Here is a 21,093-nt window from a genome sequence, read left to right as displayed (position 1 = left end):
TTTGTTTAGTTACTTACTTACGAATTTGCATTCATAAAACGTCCTGAAGGTCCAAAATGTATTAATAGCATGTTTTATTATTATTTTTGCGTGCTATTAAAACACAATAAATCAGCGACTTAATCACGGTCCTTTACTATTATTTATATAACAAAGCAGATTATTTCACTGTCCTGTAAATAATTTTAATTGTTATAACACAGAATAATGTTATAGTATTGCATAGTTTGTAATGTCACTGAAGAGGAACCTTCAAAATCAACATTGTTTCCCCGGGACCACTGTATGCAAGCACCGCGGGCTCTTTGATTATTTGTTTTTTGTTTTCTTTTAACCCAGTCTGAGTTCGCAGAACTTTTTGTAAATATGCATTTAAACAAACAAACTCTACACGAGTGAAATGTAAAATGATTCACTGGGTTTGCGATCGTGTAATGTAAACAGCTTTATTCTGAAATGTCAACTCAGTTAGCTGGAATGAAAGTGTCAGTAACGTTAATATCTTTTAACATGAGTTTATGGACGCGCAGCGACGAGAGGTAGCAGCAAAACAACTGCCTTGAAAAACATTTTACTGTGCTATTTTTATTTTTACTCAATCAAGCATTGTATGGGAAAAGTTGAATTGAAAGTCTTTGTGTGATGATGACTGCAACGACAAGAAAGATTTATTTGGGACAACATCGTATTGTGAAGACAAGAGGGTAAGATGTGTCTGCGGTCTGAAACTCTGCTGTGCTTCTCTTGATTGTCTACGTTGCCATAGTTTTGTTTACACACTCTGGTTGACAAGGAGCTTTAATGCTTCACTGTTAATTCTTGACCAATGTTTACAAACTTGGTTGATATGGAGCTTTTTAGTAAAGTCCAAGTGAAAACGATGATCTTTAAATCTGATTATTAGCAATCATAAATTAACTCTAAAAGATTTTCACTGATATTCAAAAACTGTACATGTATGTTCACCATTATATTACTATTCAAAGACAGTTTCTGTCTTCAAAATGTTGCGTGGTTTGTTGTTGGTCTCAACTTTTAATATTAGCAAAATTTGTGCTTAATAATTGAGTTATCATTAGAAATTTGAATGAATGTTCAAGGTATATGAAAGTGTTCTTTCATTTAACACTTACAGTATATTTATATGTCATCCTAACTATAATATATATTAGGCATGGACCGGTATCAGATTCTGATGGTATGAAAACCTTGGATAAAAATATCATGTTATGACAGTATTGTGGTTACTGCTTTCAAATATGTTCTTCTGGGTATAAAAAACAACAACGTTTTTTCCTATTGAACACAAGATATTTTAAGAAACTTTTAAAGTATTTTGAAACAGTAAATATGTCAGGCTAAATAATTAAAATTAATCATTGTCCTGCTGTCTTTATTAGTTTACAAAACAGATTTCTTTACAACTTGAAAAGGCATCTTTTAATATCTTTCTTTTCCTTGGATATAAAGTAAGAAAGCCACTGCACTGTTCAGGTGCACAGGGTGTTGGTTTGTTAGCAATTTGTTTCTCAAATGTTTGCTGACCAGTAGCTTCTGATGTGGAGGGTCATTTTCTACTGGAGATATTGTTGCACTAAAAACTAAAAAAATAATTATATTAAAAAACACTTATAAATATCTTGGGAATAGTATAACAGAAAATTCTTGCCGTTTTTAAACCTTGACTTTTCCAAGGTTTAAAAACGGCAATAATTTTCTGTTATACTATTCCCAAGATATTTATAAGTGTTGCATTTTTCTCTTTGTTTTATGTCTGAACAAAAATTAAAATAGTGTTGTCGTAACCAATTTTTTCATTTGTACAGCTTAAGTCTTGCAGATGAGAAGCCCGGACAAAGACAATTAAGTAACCTGTGTCAGGAAGATGTATCAGAGAACAGAAGCATTATTGCACCAAAAGTATGCTTTTAAAATGTATGTCATATAATTTTAAGCCACTGGTAAACATTGTTACACTAAAAACAAATGTTGTTGTTTTTTTAAGCAAATCCAGAGTAAGCAGTGGATGCCAGGAGACTCCAGTCTGGCTATGGATGAGGAAATCTTACAAGCCATTGATGAACTTGGTCCAGAAGTCATGAAGTTCAAGAAGATTGAAAAGATTCAACAAACCGAACCAGCACCATTAAAGAAAAACTGTGACTTTCCAAAAAATGCTGAAATTCCAAAAGAGCAAAACGCAGAAAATATCAGCCCTTCAAGTCCATCAGAGCACAAAAGAACCAGAACTCAAGCCAAAAAAGAGGGTGATTGGAAGGATTTGGCCCAAAAACTTTTGTTCAGCGAAACCAAAAAGATTGAAGTGGGAGGACGGACCCATGATTTGAAACAGAACAGAGATTATTCTTCCCCTCAAAAGATCCTGAACTCCATGAAAAAAACATCTAAAGTAGCAAAGAGCAAGCAGAAGTTAAATTTCAGAGAAGTCACCAGCCCTAATGACTCCAAGGATTACATTCTGTTCAGTCCAACACATATGGCTGCTGCTAAAGAGCGGTCAGTGTTGCAGCAGCAGAAGAGATCTCTAAAAAACCAATCAGTGTCTGTGTTGACCCCTCCGCCTGGATTGGATCTTACCGTCCTCGGTGATGCTACACTATCAGATGCAGGTATAGGTAAACTTTTCTACTGTTGCATGCAGATGTCGCTATTTGATCACCATTTGAAGAAGTGACTTGGCTGGTTAGTTCACCCCAACATGAATATCCTGTTATTTATTCATCCTTATGTCATTCCAAAATTTAGTTCAAAATATCTTTAATCAAATCTGAGAGATTTCTGTTCACCTGAAACTGATGTTTAAAACAATCAAACTTTGGACACGGATGCTTAACCATGATGCATGGCACACAGTAATTAACCTCAGTTGTTCTCAGGCATTAAGCAAAGCTCCCCTGACAAAATGTATATGGATTTGTTTTTAAGCTTTTACAAAAGTTTTAAAGTGTCTTAAAGATTGGCTGAACAGATTTTTACAGGACAGACATAAATCTTGCAGAATTCAATGAGTCTATTCTGATTTGAGTTCCAAAGCTGACCTAATATTGAATGGATTTTTGAAATAACGTGATTGTGGGAGTATATATATATACTGCTAATAACCCTGTGGTCTGAGCATTGACACAGAGTGCATTATAAATATTATATAATTTATAATGCACTCTGTGTCAATGCTCAGACCACAGGGTTATTAGCACATCAAGAATCCCACAGTCTTTTTATCTAAACTTTTCGTTTACATGAACAGAGTATTTCGTTAAAATTAATTTAAGTGCCATATACAATATATATATAGCCTAAATATATAGCCTAAAGCAGGTGCACCCTATACAGCATATTGTCATACTTTGACAACATTAAAACTTAACGTAATTATCATACACTTAAATCTCTGCAGCATCTTGCCTAGCTTGAAAACTCCAGGGTTGTTTTTGTAGATCAATAGCAGACCTTGTAAAATGATTTGTCTGCGCTTGAGTATTTTGAAATATTGCTATTCACATCTAAATCAATTTGAATATTTTATTTATTTAAAAAAAAAATTTGTATGGTCAAATCTTGTATGCATATCAAAGCTCTTTTCCGTTATGAAAGCATTTATTTTTTCAGAATAAGAGTCATATGATTAGCTTTTATTAAACGTGTCTTGTCCTTTGTTGTTTTATCGAATGCCATTACAATCGGTTTAAATTATTTATTTGTTTTCATATTTTGTGATTTTTTTCATATTTTAAATAAAACTAAAGGATTTAGAAATGGAACGTTCTTTTTACCCCAACACGATTTAATATGGCACTATAAAGGCTAAAAAACTTATATTTGTTTAATATTTGCAGCCTACGGCTATGCTTCTCACCATGTATTGTAGACATCTTTTCTAAACAAAAAATTACAGTATAGTATAAAAGCATGTTTATTAAGAAAACCAAAACCACCAAACAAAATAATATTTGAATTCAACACATCACATCACATACAAAAGGTACTTTGCATAAGGTAAACACAATACCGTCCTGTCAAGTATTGTGAAAAGACAAAACTGAACTATCGTGTTGAAGTTTTAGCTGAAGAAGTCTATGTTAAAAGCACCACACAGCGGTCGAAATATATATATGCAAAGCCTATTTATTCACTTATTTTAAAAAGTTCATAAATGATTGAATATTAAAATATTTATTTAAGACACATCATTCAATGTCACAAGTCATTCAGAAATTACTTCTTTAAAAATTTGCAGATATGATGCTATTTGTCAGCATTTCCTTTTAAAATAAAACTCTTAAATGACTTTTGACTTTAAAGCAGGATAAATCAGTTTTTTCTTTTTTGCTGAAATATTGATTGTTTCTTTTTATTGTCCTAAATAGCACAAAGCATCCACATGGGACGTCCTGCTGATCAGTTAGACAAGCTTTTGCTCTCCAGCTGGGGTCTTCCTAAGCCTGTTCTGGAGAAGTACCAGAGTCTCGGTGTTCACAGGATGTTTGAGTGGCAGGCTGAGTGTCTGACTCTGGGCAAAGTGCTGGAGGGCCAGAACCTGGTATATTCTGGTAAAAAAAAAAAGTTATCTTCTTTTTAACCACAAATATTTTGTTCATTTCTAAGCTTGTCTGAGTAACAGATCATTTTTTGGTGAATATTAAGAAAATATATGTTATAAAGTATATGAAGAGAATATGTGTTTCTAGAATATGTGTAATTATTTAATGTTATCAAAAAGTTTACAGGGGACTTATTATGCACTTTTTTATAAGATGTAAAACAAGTCTCTGATGTGCCTAAATATAAGAAGTGTCTTAGAAGAATATAGTCTATGGAGACTATGGTGTTCGGTGTTCATTTATGCATCTTAAAACTCATTTATAATCCTATTAGTCGCTGACATTATCTTTACCAGCTATGGTGAAAAAACTAATGGTAGATGGCTGCTTCTCACTCTGGGATGTCTATGATGATGAGAGAGAGATTGTCACTAATGGGTAGAGCTTTCCCCCTGATGATATGTACAAAGGGAGAATTGATTGACATTTTTTTATTAAAGAAAATAGAGTCAACTTATACCATTATAGGCTGGCTATATTCACATACTGTTGCCACACAACTGTGTTTATAAAAGGGATTTTTTGCATAATAGGTCCCTTTAAAGGTAACGTTTTCTCTTTTAGCTCCAACCAGTGCAGGAAAAACATTGGTTTCTGAGTTGCTGATCTTGAAGAGAGTGCTGGAAACAAGACAGAAAGCCATGTTCATTCTTCCGTTCGTGTCTGTGGCGAGAGAGAAGATGTTTTATCTACAGGTTGGTTATTATACAACAATTATACATAAACACAAAAATTTACCTTAAAAATCTTAAAAAATAAAAAATATTTAAGGTAAAACACCTGTCAATACACATCTTGGAATTTTACTAATATATATTATACTTACTATTTTTTACTCAGAATGTATTTCAGGAGGCAGGGATCAGGGTGGAGGGATATATGGGGAGCACTTCAGCAGCTGGTGGGTTTTCAGCACTAGATGTCGCTGTTTGCACAATAGAGAAAGCTAACGGACTCGTCAACAGACTCATTGAAGAAGATAAACTGGATTTACTTGGTAAAAATAACAAAAAATATTTGGCCTCTTATAATGTTGTGACAGGTACGTTTAAAAAACTAAATTCTCTCTCAAACTGCAGGAACTGTTGTAGTTGATGAGCTGCACATGGTTGGGGACTCTGGTCGTGGATATCTGTTAGAGCTTTTGCTTACTAAAATACGATACATTGCCCAAAAAACTGCAACACGGTATGTTAAAATGGAATTTTAAAATAAATTATGTTTATTATGCATGGTGGAAGTGAACATCTTTTCTATTTAAAGAAACTCTGGTCAGAGTACCTCTACTGGTGTGCAGATTATTGGTATGAGTGCCACGCTGCCAAACTTGGATCTTCTTGCCCGCTGGTTGAGTGCTGAGCTGTATAGTACGAACTATCGCCCAGTGCCACTGATGGAGTGGGTCAAGATTGGCACAAATATTTATGACGGATCTCTGAATTTGGTCAGACAGTTCACTCCAGCTCTTCCCATTAAGGTCTGAGACATATTTTTTGGTTAATTAAATAAAAAAAAAAATTCCCCATGACATACTAAACTTGCTAATGTTTACATATCCAATTTCCTTTAGGGAGACGATGATCACATTGTCAGCCTCTGCTTTGAGACCGTACAGGACGGACACTCTGCACTGCTGTTTTGCCCTTCGAAGAACTGGTGTGAGAAACTAGCAGATAGCATTGGAAGAGAGTTTTACAATCTTCATCACAAAGGTTTAACTTTACAATTATTGGTAACACTTTAGTATAGGTCACAATTCAAGGTATTAATAAAACATTAACTAGCTTAATAAATTACTAATTAGCTGTTTATTAGTAGTTAGTAAGATAGAAGTTGGGTTTAGGTTTTGATTAGAATTAGGGATGCAGAATAAGATCAAGCTTTATCACTACTAATGAACAGGTAATAAGCCAGTAGTTTATAGCATGAATTGTGGCCTAAAAGTAAAATAAAAGTGTTACCCAATTATTTCAGTATTTGTACAATCCAGATGTCTCAAACATTACTTGTTCTTACAGAAATGCAGTCAGGCTCTGGAGGGCAGAGTATATCTCTTAATCAGGAAGGTCTCCTAGATGTATTAGCTCAGCTGAAACGTACACCCGCAGGTTTGGACCATGTGCTTCAGAGGACTGTTCCTTGGGGTGTTGCCTTCCATCATGCAGGTACATGCCTTTTGTTGTTAAATTCTTGATTTCATATTGATTACCTATTTATAAATCTTTATTAACTGTTAAAAACAATTATCCAATACATAAACATTTTTGGAAATCTGGTTTCAGGTTTGACGTTCGATGAGCGGGATATTCTTGAAGGTGCTTTCCGTCAAGGCTACATTAGGGTGTTAGCTGCCACCTCCACCTTGTCTTCTGGTGTAAATCTGCCCGCTCGACGTGTGATTATCAGAACTCCTGTTTTTAATGGTCATTTGTTGGACATCCTGACCTATAAGCAGATGGTGGGACGGGCAGGCCGTAAAGGCGTGGACACAATAGGTGAGTGCTCCATGTTTTGAAAGCATGTTATGGCTACTTTTGGCCCAGATGTATTAAAGTATGTGAATTAGCATGAGAGTTTGATCTTATAAAAGCAGTAATGGAGTGGAATTTTTTGCGGTTGATATTTTGACAATGCACAAACTAAAGAAGACCAATGCAGGGGCTCATTTACTTAAAAGCGAATACAATCTTGCCAGGACAATGCAAATTAAAAGTCATATGGCTTGGTAATTGACATGTTAGAAAAAAATAACAACTTTGTTTGACCCTACCAATAAAATAAACACAAGTGAGGAATATTATTTTCCTTCTACCACCTTCCTTTCTACACTGCATTCAATTATTGCAGCTGTGGCAAGCAACAAAGAAGATGAAAAAAAGTTTTTTGAATGTTACATAATTGCGTAAAATACCAGTAAATTCAGCTTCAAAATGACTGTCCTTGTCTTGTTGCAAAAATGTTATTTCATGCTTTTAATAACACTTATAGTTATATAATACAAAAAGAGGCTTTGCTCTAGCATAAGTTGTTAATATGGAATAAATATTATATAAAACTAAATTATAATTAATTATTTTTAATAATAAAATAAATAAGAATAATAATTTCAAATTAACCTTATTAAACTTGTCACTCGTTTTAACATTTCTTTTACAATTAGTCAAGAATTACATGATTCCCATAAACATTACCATATTTAATCTAAAATATTTGAAAAAAAAGCATGCATTAGTGGATATTTTAGTTACTTCTTTACAGTTGTCATAGATTAAACCTCTTAAGCCCCAAGGTGTTTTTTTACATGCATTTTTTAATTGTCTTTGCTATTGGGGCTTATTGGAACCTAATAAAAAAATAAAAGCCTAAGTATCATCTTTTGATATCTAAGTACCTAAGTATCATCTTTGACATGAAAAATGATGTCCATTTATGTGGACTTGTGGTCCGTATGTGCATAAAACAATTTATCCTGACTGTTTTTATGCATATATAACATACAAAATTTTCTTTTAAACTTGCTTTGACTTACGGACAGTAAAAACTTTTTTTCCCTCATTTTGGACAGTTACAAATAGTGTTAGAGAGATTTCATATGCTGCAAAAAAGTTGCAGGATGACACTGTATGCCTGTAACAAAATGTAAAACAAAGTATTTTAAATAGCCAGTTAAGAGCTAAAATGTGCTTTCCACATATGTGGACACTTCAGTCCTAGGAGGTTATTGTCTTGCTACTTCCATCTTATCTGCCCTCTGCTTCTGTAAACACTAAATATTTCAATACTGGGGCAGTTTGCTGCCGAGTGTGATGCGGCTGGGATAAAAATCAGCACCTCCAAGTTCACCTCCAAAAGCACATCGAGAGACGTCAGCTGAGGTGGCTAGGGCATCTGTTTCGGATGCCTCCTGGATGCCTACCTAGGGAGGTGTTTCAGGCATGTTCCACCGAGTGGAGGCCTTGAGGAAGACCCAGGAAACGCTGGAGGGACTATGTCTCTTGGCTGGCCTGGGATTGCCAGCCGGGGGTTCTCTCCTAATACTGCTGCCCCTGCGACCTGGCCCCGGAAAAGCGGTTGAAAATGAATTAAATTAATAAATTAATTTAATTGTCACAGACTCATTTTGTCATTTTGAACCCCTTGTCTTCCCAACTTAAGGTTAAAATACTGGAAGGGTACTGTGTGTGGTGAATACAAACCTAAAATTTATGACAGTATGTATGACATATACTTGCACAATGTGTTATGTTAAATAATATTTTTTTTTTCCAGTGATGTAATAATCTGTGCATTTAATAATCAGGTGAGAGTGTGTTGGTCTGTAAAGAGGCTGAACGTGCGAAGGGGATGAGCCTCATCCAGGGATCGCTTAAGCCTATCAGCAGCTGCCTGGTGAAGCGGGAAGGAGAGGGCGTTACTACCAGCATGCTAAGGGCCATCCTGGAGGTATAAATGTCTTGCTGTAAAAAATCTGTTGTATGATAGTGTATTGGGGGAGTATGTTCAACATTTTATGTCATTCAAGATCATTGTTGGAGGAGTTGCCAGCTCACCACAGGATGTGAGAATGTATGCAGCTTGCACTCTGCTGGCGGCCAGTATAGCAGCTGAAGAAGTTCATCAGGATGGAAGCGAGTCAGAAGCTCGAAATAAAGGTGCTATTGAAGCCTGCATCGAGTGGCTGATGGACAATGAGTTCATCCATATACAGAAAGAAGGAGATGGTAAGATGCCAAAAGACAAATATATAGCAGTAAAAACCTACAGTAGCAGTCATCTTCTGTGACGTGATGATAACATTTTGATAATTGTGTGTCTATTAGTGGAGAGGTACTGTCCTACACATTTGGGTTCTGCGACGTTGTCTTCCTCTTTATCACCTCCGGAAGCATTGGGGATTTTTGCAGATCTTCAGAGAGCAATGAAAGGATTTGTGCTGGAAAATGATCTCCATATCCTTTACCAGGTAGACAGAACAAACTGTTAATCAATTTTAAATGTGTTTTTTTTTGTTTTCATATATGGGTTTTTAACAGTCATGTCACATATTTAAGATAACCCCTGTGTATGTGGACTGGACGACAATAGACTGGTATCAGTTTTTCTGTCTTTGGGAGCAACTACCATCGGCAATGAAGCGGGTGGCTGAGATGGTCGGCATACAGGAAGGTTTCCTGGCTCGTTCTGTTGGTGGCAAATTAATTGCAAAAACCGAGAAGCAACGTAGGCAGATGGCCATTCACAAACGGTACAGTGTGTTAGTTATTTAGAATGCTTCTTTTAATTTGCTTTCAAGTAGCAGCTTGTTGATGTGTATCTTTTTTCATCCTGAAGCTTTTTCACAACGTTAGTTCTTCTTGACTTGGTAAGCGAAGAGCCTCTTGGAGCTGTTGCAAAGAAGTATGGCTGTAGCCGAGGACAGCTTCAGTCACTTCAGCAGTCTGCTTCCACTTATGCAGGTACACTGATATCTCGTCATGCATCTAATGAAACTTGTTTCTCACTTGGATTGTAAAAAGCTATTTACATAAGATAAAATAATACGTACACATATATACATACAGTGCAGTGCATAAATGAGTACAACCCCATTAAAATGTATATTTATATATCTTTTGCAGTGAATATAATCTCTTATCAAAATTGTATTTTATCTAACCTATTCATCAGGGTGTACAAATTTTTGCACTGTATTCTAGGGCTGGGCAATTAATTAAAAAGTAATTGAAATCGACATTTAGAATCTATCGATCAAATTTTTCCAGGTAAAATTTTTCAATTACTTTCCCTACCGTGTGTGGAGTCTTGTGAGCCCACTTTAACACCTTCAGACCCTGCGTCCATTACAATGGACATCACATGACATCCCATTTTTCTAAAATTTGGAACATAATTCAGGTCTAAAGAGGTTAAGGCTAATTTATACTTATTATAATATGATTTACACTTATTGACGGTCTGGCACAGCCTTCGCATAACTGCACATCTCTCAAAAGAATTTAGGTGCACATCTCAACGACACGTAGCACAATGGTTGGTGTGGAATTGGTGATGTGGGTGGGTGGCGAGGAGAGTTGCGTTTTAGGCAATGTTTTAATTTAATAGTAATAATAGCATGTGTTTCCTTCAATTCTTTTCAAACCTAGTAATGCTTCCTTCATTCAAAAAAACTCTCACTTGTAATATGTGAGCATATTTACTGTACAAAACTTGTCAATGAACTGTGAGGGCAAAAACATAAAATAAATAAAATATTCACCTATTAATTGTAATTGAGTTCAAATATTTAATTAATCGAAATTTAGATTTTAGGCTAATATTGCCCAGCCCTACTGTAATCTTATTTATTAATTTATTAAATTAGCTTAGTACGGACTAATCCTATGTATAAACACAAATATCTTATTGTATAGTATCCTGTAGAAAATATTAATTTAAAGAGAGATCTGTAGGGGGTGTACTTATTTGTGTTATGCATGTATTTATGTATGTATGCATGTATATTGTATATACTTTTGTTTTCAGGTATGGTTACGGTTTTCTGTAATCGGCTTGGATGGCACAACCTAGAGCTGCTTCTCTCCCAGTTCCAGAGTCGTCTCAGTTTTGGAGTCCAGAGGGAGTTGTGTGATCTAGTTCGAATCTCTTTACTAACTGCCCAGAGAGCACGAACACTTTACAGCTCTGGGTTTGTCACGGTAGCAGAGTTGGCCAGAGCTGATGTTACAGAGGTGGAGAAGGCCTTAAGGAAAGCTATTCCTTTTAAAAGGTAATGAAAAGGGTTACTTGATGATATTTTAATGTTTGAATTGCCTTTATTTGTTGCAAAATATATGCATTTAAGGGTGCAAGACTGCTAAAATTATAGAATTTTAAAATATCATTATTCATCAGATTATTGCCTAAAGTGTAGTTTTAATATTGATTCATTAATAGATTACATCAAGTCATTCATTGATCATTTCAATCTTGCAGCTCCAGACAGGCAGTAGATGAGAGCGAGGTGGAGGCTCAAGAACGCAAGAGTATGCGCTGTATCTGGGTCAGTGGGAAAAAGGCATTGACTGAAAGAGAAGCTGCCCAGCAGATCGTGGCTGAAGCCCAGCTGCTCCTCCAGAAAGATCTGGCTCTTCTAGGGGTGGAGTGGAACCCAGCTTGCCTCCCAGCAAAGACTCAGCCAGATAACAGTTCAAACACAGAACCACGGTCCATGTCAGGAGGCACAGAACATGAAGGGGGCCAAGACTTAATGTTAAATGTGACTGAAGAGAAGTTACTGCTGGAAAATAATTCTAACAATAATTCACACCCCCCTTTGAGGCCATTAGAATCCACTACCAATTTAGAAAAAACCATGGACGTTGACTCGGGTGTATCATCTGCTGAATGCCAACCTGATAAGAAATGTGAACTGCAATCAAGTGTACTTCATAAAGTTCTCAAATCTATCAATGCAAAAGACAAGGGCTGTGATAATAACCAGACAGTTGAATCATCATCTGAATCACTTCAGAGGCGAAATTCATGTCTTAATACCTGCATCTCTGGCAATGACCAACACTGTGTTAGTCCAGTTTCAAAACGCAGAAGGATGGATGCTGCAGGTGATGAAGAGGGACCCACAGTCACTGGAGTGAAGATGAGAATTGCAAATGGACTTGCAACAGACCGTAAGGAAATGCCAAAACCTGAAGAGCTTTGTAGAATAGATCAAGTCAAGATGAAACTGAACAAAGACACAGGGTTAAAAAAAGACTCTCGCTCATGTACTCCACTCCCAAATGAGGAAGTCACAAATGTCTGTGTGGTTTCCTCTGGTAAGGGGAAAAAGCGCACATCAAAAATGAAACATTTAAATATAAATGCAGACATTAATCATGAAACCCAAACTGAAAAAGAAGAAATGGTTGCAGAAATTTATGGGAAATTTAGCAACAGAGATCAGAACGAAGGGGACTTGCATGTAAACACCAGAGTAAAGAATGATTTAGTATGTAATTCTGAGAAGCTTAGCTCTCCTGACTTGTACACAAATGGACTAGAAGAGTTTGGTGATAGTTTTCAGCTTGATACACAGACTGAGAAAATGCTTCACGGGCATGATTTTTCACATAGGAATGTTGAATTAAACGTTGTCAGAGAAAATAAACAGGATAACCAAGTTGATTCTACAAGTGAGAAAGTTGTCAAACAGTCATCTTTCCTGGAAAAGGAGAATCGAGTATCTAAAGAGCAAAACAAAGGCCCATTTGAAAGTTTATCTCTCCATGATAATGGCTGGCCCACCGAAGCCAAACCAAAATACAACATTTCACTTACTGACAGCCAGTTAGAGAACATTTTAAATTACAGTAATCAAGTTCCTGAAGAAGAACAATGTGCGAATAAACCTGCTGAGCAAAGGGAAAATAATGAGTCTTCAGATCATGTTACTGACAACAGTTTCAATCGGAGCAGCAGCTTTCTGTTTGACAGTCTCTATGACAACTCCATCTTGGATGCCATGGAGGAGGCAGCAATAGATCAAGACAACAAGGGAGATCAGGAGGCTGAAGTGAAAGTTAATTCAAATGGCTCTTCTCCAGAACTCATTCCAGAGAGGAGAGAGGCTTTGCCAACAGATGACCAGGAAGCAATCCAATGGGGGGAATCATCTTTCAACCTTTCAGAATGGGGAGATTCACTAATCATTGGTGAGCAGTACCTTGAAAAAATAAGCAAGGCTTGTGATGGCCCAAGATTGGGTGCAGAGAAGCCAAGTTATACAGATGACATAGTGTCTGAACTGAATGTGTCACAAAGCAATGAATATCAGCAAAAAGTTGAAAGGCATCGATTAAATAGCTCATCGTTTCATATCAGTCCAGGAATGCAGGACTTGTTTGATAAATGGTCTGATCAGTTTTCAACTGTACCTGATGCAACAGCTCACTCAAATTCATTAGTGGAACCAAATGCTGTTGTCCTTGAAGAAGCTGTTTCCCTAACAAAAACCAAAGAGATTGAGAAGGAAGGTCCAGAAGTTTCAAGATCTGAAGACTTTGTAACAGTCCAGGCTAAGAAAGTGACTCCTAGTGACCTTGTTCCTCCCACACAAGTTTTAGAACCAGTCACACCACGAGTCAAAATGACCACTTCTGCTATACAATCACCTAAAAATGTTACAAAGCAAAGGTCTGAACTAGATCCAAATATCAAATCATGTACACAGAGATATCATCAACCTTGTCTGAGGACAAACTCAACATCAGTGTTAGGCGCACCTCTGGCTGACGAGGGCTTAACGAGACTTTCTCAGTGTCCTTCACTTCCTGCTTCTAACTCCTGCAGTCCAGAAACGTTTTCCATAATTGATGTGGCAAGCGACAGAAGGCTTTTTGAAACATTTGTAAACGAATGGAAAACAAAAGAGAGATTTTCTCTTGCTGTTGCCTGTGAGAAGACAGACAGCACCTCAGTGCAACCTGAGACTGTCATAGGTGGAAAATTCAAAAAACGTAAGACATTTTTTCCTATACACTTTCTCTGTAATATACTGTATGTTTCAGTTATCATCTACCTTATTAATTAGATGTAATACTCTTTTTGAAGCTACTACCCCAATGAGGAACAAAAGAAAAGATGGCTTCCTTCTGAAGGGATATGAGGATCTTGTGGTTATTGGCATATCTGTAAGCTGGGGAGCAAAAGATGCTTATTTTGTATCTCTACAACAGGAGCTTGTAGACACAGGTAGGAAATTTGACACTAGCAATGTTTCCATCCAAAGATGCCAATTAGACATATTCACAAAACTTGAATGTTGCATGAAACATTTGCGGAAAAAGCACTGCTTCCTTCCAATGAGTCAAAGTAAACAAAATCTACACTCCCTTTTAAACTGGTGCCAAATATCAAAAAGAAAAATAGATTTTACTGTGGCAGGAGACGCCACTGTGGGCCTTTTAAAATATAATGCATGACTAGCACTTTGCAATTACTTTATTAAAAAATCAAGACAGAACCCGTGGCTTTAGAGGCGTAAGACCACTCTTCGGGAGCACAGATGCTCAAGACAGTTTTGGGAGATAATAATACAGAACCACTTTGATGATGGACTTTGGCTTGGGCATTTTAGAGTGAACAAAACATTACAGATGTTTTACTATGTGGTCAATTCGCCGGTTAGTCCAATAATGCAGGTCCATCATGCACATTTTTCTTACTATTTTCATGAAGTATTTGTTTTATGTGACATTGTAAAATGCAGGTAAAATTGGTGAATGGAAACAAAGCTACTGTTAAATTCTTGATTGAGGACTAAATATAATAACATTGATCAAATGGAACACCTTTTGACCTCCTGTTCAATTGAATGAATTCAACAAAAGTTTTTCTTTCCACATACAGATATAAGTGCCAGTTTAGCGCCACCGCCTCTTGATGATACGCTTACGGTTGAAGAGCGGCTGAAGCAGATTCAGTCCTGCTTGCAAAAAGACTCAAGTGTCACAGTCACCTATGACTTCATTCATCTTTACAAAATACTTCTGCTGGCATGTGAACTTGCCGTGCGTGGCACATTTGAAGACCCAAAGGTTTGATAGAAATCCTTTCCATCAGGAATTTGATGAGGTATGATGTCCAACTTCATTCAGTTCTTTGTTCTTCTATAGATTGCATGTTGGCTTTTGGATTCAAGCTCCAAAGAGCGTACACTCCACAACATGGTGACCAGTTTCGCAACTGAGGACCTCCCAATGTTGGAGGGAATTAGTGCGGGGCAGGGTGTGCAGAGTTTAGGAATCTATGGAGAAGCCAGTCAACCTGGACGCTACAGAGCTGCTATTGAGTCTGTTCTGGTCTTCAGGGTCATGACCCAACTCAACTGTCTACTAGAAAAGGATGGTTTCTTAGGTAGCAAATATCATTATACCTCTTGACCATACCAGTGTACAATCCTGCTCATAAAGGGCCAGTGTCCTGCAGAGTTTAGTTCAAACCAGCCCAACTACACTTGCCTGCACATTCCAAGAACTTAGATTTGCTGGTTTAAACGCAAGGCTCGCAAAATCTGGTAACCTGAAGTCCCGGGTATATATATATTTTTTTTCAGTCAGGCTACCAAATTCTGATATAGATAGATTTTGGTAGCCCGACTGAAAAAGTAATAGCTCTGCGTCTTTGTGCTACCAGATTTTGGTAGTCCTGAAAAGTGTTTTATTTGAGCTGAACTAAACAGTATATGGGTCCTTAATGAGCAGGATTGAACATGGAGCAGTTTATTAATTTCATCCTTTTTTTCTAGATGTATTCAAGAAAGTAGAGATGCCAACTCAGTACTGCCTGGCATTGTTAGAGCTGAATGGAATTGGCTTTAGCATTGCCGAATGTGAGGCTCAAAAACATGTCATGCAAGCCAAACTAAGTGCTCTTGAATCCCAAGCTTATCAGCTAGCAGGACACAGCTTCTCATTGACCAGTCCAGAGGATGTAGCAGAGGTATACTTAAATTACTCCAAATAATGATGGCCTCCTGACAGAAATTCATTATTCCTAAAATCCTATAATTTCAACAATCACAGGTGTTGTTTCTTGAGTTGAAGCTGCCTCCAAATGGAGATTTAAATGGTCTGAAGAATAAGAAGACGCTGGGCTACACTAGGAGAGCAGGAGCTCGTATAAAACTTTCTAAACAGTTCAGCACAACCAAGGTATGTTCCAGTCTTTGCATTTTCATAAAAATTTATGGCATGCACTTTTTAAATGCACTCTTTGGTTGTTTCATCAGGATGTTTTAGAGAAGCTCAAGCCATTACATCCTTTACCAGGTGTTATTCTTGAGTGGAGAAGAATCACAAATGCGTTGACAAAAGTGGTTTTCCCCCTGCAACGAGAGAAAAAGTGGCACTCACACCTGAAGATGGACAGAATACATCCAATCTCACAGTCGCACACTGCCACAGGTGCGGAGCATAATGAAAATCCTTTACGTTTTACGTCAGGATTATCTTGATATTTTTTATGTTGTGATGTTTTTCCTCATGTAGGACGTGTGAGCTTCACTGAACCAAACATTCAAAATGTGCCAAAAGATTTTGAAATTCAGATGCCAACACTTATAGAAGAAAGTCAAACGTCACAGAATGGTGGAAGCAAGATGTGGTACATTTCTGCATCGTTTTTCCCCTTTTTATTCTAACAAAATAAGAAAATATATAAACACAATTATGTTTATTTCAGGTGTAAACGAACAAAGATAAACCGACTGTTGGCACCACTTTTAAAAGTTTCAGACAAATCACCAGACAAAGGGATGCAATTCTCTGTCAGCATGAGGCATGCTTTTGTTCCCTTTTCAGGTATGAAACTTCAACATTGAGTTATCTGGATCTATTTAAACATTATTTACGCAACATTAACTTCCCTCTTTTTCAATCTCATCACCCAGGAGGTCTGATATTAGCTGTTGACTACTCACAACTGGAGCTCCGCATCTTAGCTCATCTCTCCCGGGACAGAAGACTCCTCCATGTGCTCAACAGTGGTGCAGATGTGTTTAAAAGCATAGCAGCTGAGTGGAAAATGGTGGACCCTGCTTCAGTTGATGATAACATGAGGCAGCAGGCCAAACAGGTTTGCTATATTTGAACATGCGGTGTAGAGCTGAGACCTGTGGGAGGCTGGTGGAGCAAATGTTAATGAGCGACCTGTGCCACACAGCATCTCCAGAGGGATAAAACAATGAGTAATAACAGTGGAAAGAGGAGGCAAGACGAAGCAAATGATCAACGTAAAGTTTAAGTGATTAGAAAAGGCAGTTCCCGTGGATGGCTCAAGACCTGGAGCAAAAACAAAATTTAGGGTGCTTTCACACCTACACTTTTGTTTCGGAACATATCTCGTTTGCCCAGTTAGCGCGGTTCGATTGGCATATGTGAACAGGGCAATCGTGCTCTGTTCCGCGCCAAAGTAATCGCTCCGAGATCGCTTGAATGAGGTGGTCTCGGCTCGATTGAAACGAACCCTGGAGCGGTTCGATTGCAGTGAGAAAGCGATCCGATCCGAGCGCGGTTATATCACAGTGTTTTATGGATATGTAATAGGCTTACGGCTATATGAAGAGAGAATTATGAGTAGGGCGGGAAGTTTCGCGAGTCTTCGGATGCCCGCAAACGAGTGATGATCTCCCGGTAATCTCGCATCTCCCTCCTGGTCCTCAAATAGGCATCGTCGCGCACCCTTCTCACCCCTCCCCACCGCATCTCTCCTCAAACACGTCGCGCACGTGCACCCTGTCAATCACCACCAAACCACCACCTCTCCTGACAGCTTAGCGGGACACTGCAAAATAAACCCTGACACTCTGACCAATGTGAGGAGAGTTTACTCGCACGTGACTTGTTTTAGCTCTTTTGGTCCGATTAGAAACTTTGCAGTGTGAAAGCCAACCACTCCAAGAGCAAAGAGCAACAATGTAACAATTGTAATCTCTGTTTCGGAACAACTGAATCGATTCACAGGTGTGAAAGCACCCTTAAACTGTACCTTAAAAATCTCCCAGGCCTGTTCCTCTCTCTTCTTCCACTGTCATTACTCCTACTTCTATCCTTCGTAACTCCTCCATGAAAAGTGTTAATGTGTGGCACAGGTGTCGCTCACTGCCATGGGTCTCCTCCAACTCATCAAAATAACTATATTAATAGTTATTGTTTTCACAATACCTGGGCTTCCATCAGTTACTATGCATTTGAAGTATTGCATAAGAATTCCAAATTTCAAATGAAAAAATCGCTAAATTCACACAATTTTTTTTACAGTTGCTGCAAGTGGTTTTTGGACTTGTGCAAAGTAAGGTTACTATAATAAAAGGATCAACCTACGTGACTATTCGGCTGTTTACATCATGCTTGCCTTGTTTGCTGTTGCTTACTAGCTTAAGTCAGCCTCTATAACAACTTGATGGAAATGCAGCTAATTTGCATTTGGGATTTGCATTTCTTTTTAAACTTTGAAAGTATTCCCTTCATGTTATGATGGAAAACTGGCTGTTGATGTTCATAGATTTTAAACTAGTCGATTTTTTTAAAGCACAATTTGTGTGAAATATTAGATATTGTTAGCATCACTTGCATATACTTCGTGATTTTTTGATATTTATTTTTTGTAAATCTTTGCACTTGTGTTAACAGATTTGTTATGGAATAATCTACGGTATGGGTGCAAAGTCACTCGGAGAGCAAATGGGCATTGAGGAGAATGATGCTGCCTGTTACATTGAGACATTTAAATCCAGATACAATGGTAAGTGGCACTTTACATATAAAGTTTGCATCAACCTGAAGCTTTTGCTGTTTTGTGACACAGTTCCTGAAGAAACAGAATATTAAATGAGAAAACAGTGGGCACGGCTTGTTTTTTCTATTAGTAGTAAAGTAGGCATTTCATTCAGAAAGATTGGGAAATAGCTTATCACAACCTAACAGACACCTCCTCCTCACCATTTCTGTTTGCTATCTATGTGCTGTAAAAACTGACAGTTGGAGGGGCGTAACTATGCCTAAAAGATTTCATCTGAGAATTTAACTTAAAACCAACAGGTAGTGCGTTTTCGGATTTTAATTAAAGACTACAATGGCAAGCCTGATTTTTGACAACGGGTGAATTATTCACCACAACACTAGCAATGTGAGATAACAAAATCAAAATTCATAATTTATCATAATTATTGACATTACATTGTTGATTGTTTTGTTCATTAAGGCATACAGAACTTTCTGCGTGAAACTGTGCAAAAGTGTGGGAAAAACGGTTATGTAAAGACATTACTCGGCAGGAAGCGTTTCTTGCCTGGAATTAAAGACTCAAATGTGTACATCAAGTCTCACGTAAGTCTATATGAGCCCTCCATAAAAAAAAAATATATATATCTGGTGTGGAATACGAGTTTAATTTAATCTTTTTCTATTTTTTAGGCAGAGAGACAGGCAGTAAACACAACTGTTCAGGGCTCTGCTGCTGACATTGTGAAATTAGCAACCATCAACATCCAGCGCAGAATAGAAGAAGCGTTTCCTGGAGTGCCCACATCACACCAACACCCTTCAATCAGATTGGGTATGACACTATTTCAAGATTTAAATTTTTGAATAAAGGATAAGTGTGTTCCAACACACTTAAGCTGCGGTCACACTAGAGTTTGCGCTTGTAATATTCTGTAGTACACCACTGCGAAAAGGGGCGGGATTAAACAAGATGATTAGACATTTTAAAAAGCGAGCGATTGGTCCATGTTTCAAATTTCTGTCCAGAGATGTCATGTTTTGATCTTCGATTGGTCTCACACAATCAAGTGATGCGATTTCGTCAGAGTTCACCAAGCATGAACTTTGCAATGCAGCAAACTGCGAAACTTGTCACACAAGCTTGTTTCCGGTCTGACGATTTTGCGTGCAAATGAATGGAAGTCTATGTGGAGAAAAGTGCAGTGTGACCGCAGCTTTAACTGTAGGTACGTCCCAATTTGCATACTTATGCACTACTCCACCATTTTGTAGTATAAAGAGTGTAAGTAGCGGATTCACTCTAAATTGTGGAGTGATGGACACTTCACGACCACTGCTTTGCTCGTAGCAGAAGGGGCAGAGCTAACAAGTGCTCATGTTGGATTACCTTATTTATTTTGGATTGGGAAAGCACAATTCTTTTACAAGAGTGATTATAGTCCCTCCCGACAGTGAATGGGGTATACTCATGGGAGGTATTTTTAGTAGTTTGGACATTTCGGTAATTTGGCAACCATCAGACATCTGGGAATTGGTTTGAATTTCTGCTATGTAAAAAAATATTATCATTCAATTTGGAACGACACTACATATACTATTACTGTTGAGTGTGTAAGTGCATAAGTGGATAAGAGCATGTATAGTGTGCCATTTGGGACGCAGCTTTAGTAGTTTGACATCTGTGATATGTTTTGTTCAGGTGGTCGACACCGAAATCAGTTTAGACCCCTTCGAGGAGGCTACTTTATACTTCAACTGCATGATGAACTCATCTACGAGGTCGCAGAGGAAGATGTCATTCAGGTAATTGGGAAGAAATTTCATTCTGATTGCTACTTTTAGCAGAGAATATAAGTACAGCAGTGACAAATGAAATTTGATCATTTCCACAGGTTGCACAAATTGTGAAGCGAGAAATGGAGTCTGTTGTTAAATTATACGTGAAGCTCAGAGTAAAAGTTAAAGTAGGGCCAAGCTGGGGTAACCTTCAAGACCTGGACATATAAACGTTGCTCTGACTCTTCTGCTGTTTACACATCAATTAGCAATCATGGTTTACAGTAATGAACTCAAACACTAAATGTTTTATTTATAATCATGTTTTTAATCTGAAATGAAACTCTACAATTTAAGTGCAATGTGTAAAGTGCTAAATAGTTTTGTATTTTATCCAAAAAAAGATGTTTATGAATTAAAAAGATCAAACATTA

General features: G+C 37.4%; 1 protein-coding gene across 2 annotated transcripts; it reads left to right on the top strand.

Annotated features, from left to right (window-relative positions):
* Positions 1-283: 283 nt before the first annotated feature.
* Positions 284-21,093, top strand: polq (polymerase (DNA directed), theta). 2 transcript variants are annotated; one of them, XR_002456327.3, is made up of 32 exons: positions 284-704; positions 1,827-1,920; positions 2,006-2,630; positions 4,389-4,571; positions 5,187-5,317; positions 5,463-5,619; positions 5,702-5,810; positions 5,886-6,099; positions 6,193-6,334; positions 6,641-6,787; positions 6,905-7,117; positions 8,923-9,065; positions 9,145-9,343; positions 9,443-9,585; positions 9,674-9,867; positions 9,954-10,078; positions 11,145-11,388; positions 11,595-14,116; positions 14,211-14,351; positions 15,009-15,196; positions 15,275-15,515; positions 15,907-16,100; positions 16,184-16,312; positions 16,430-16,564; positions 16,649-16,763; positions 16,842-16,960; positions 17,050-17,234; positions 18,791-18,902; positions 19,362-19,486; positions 19,574-19,715; positions 20,583-20,686; positions 20,776-21,093. XR_002456327.3 is itself a non-coding variant. In XM_009295407.4 (32 exons), exons 1-32 carry the CDS (start codon positions 643-645, stop codon positions 20,887-20,889), a joined length of 7,731 nt encoding a protein of 2,576 aa, XP_009293682.1. In that variant the 5' UTR covers positions 284-642; the 3' UTR covers positions 20,890-21,093. The 2 variants fall into 2 exon arrangements, 1 of the variants encoding a protein (XP_009293682.1); XM_009295407.4 differs by having other exon boundaries at positions 16,390-16,564.

The sequence above is a fragment of the Danio rerio genome, chromosome 21 (assembly GCF_049306965.1).
Source record: "Danio rerio strain Tuebingen ecotype United States chromosome 21, GRCz12tu, whole genome shotgun sequence".
NCBI lineage: Eukaryota > Metazoa > Chordata > Actinopteri > Cypriniformes > Danionidae > Danio > Danio rerio.
Note: the sequence above shows the minus strand (reverse complement) of the source record. Positions and strands in the feature narration are given on the sequence as shown.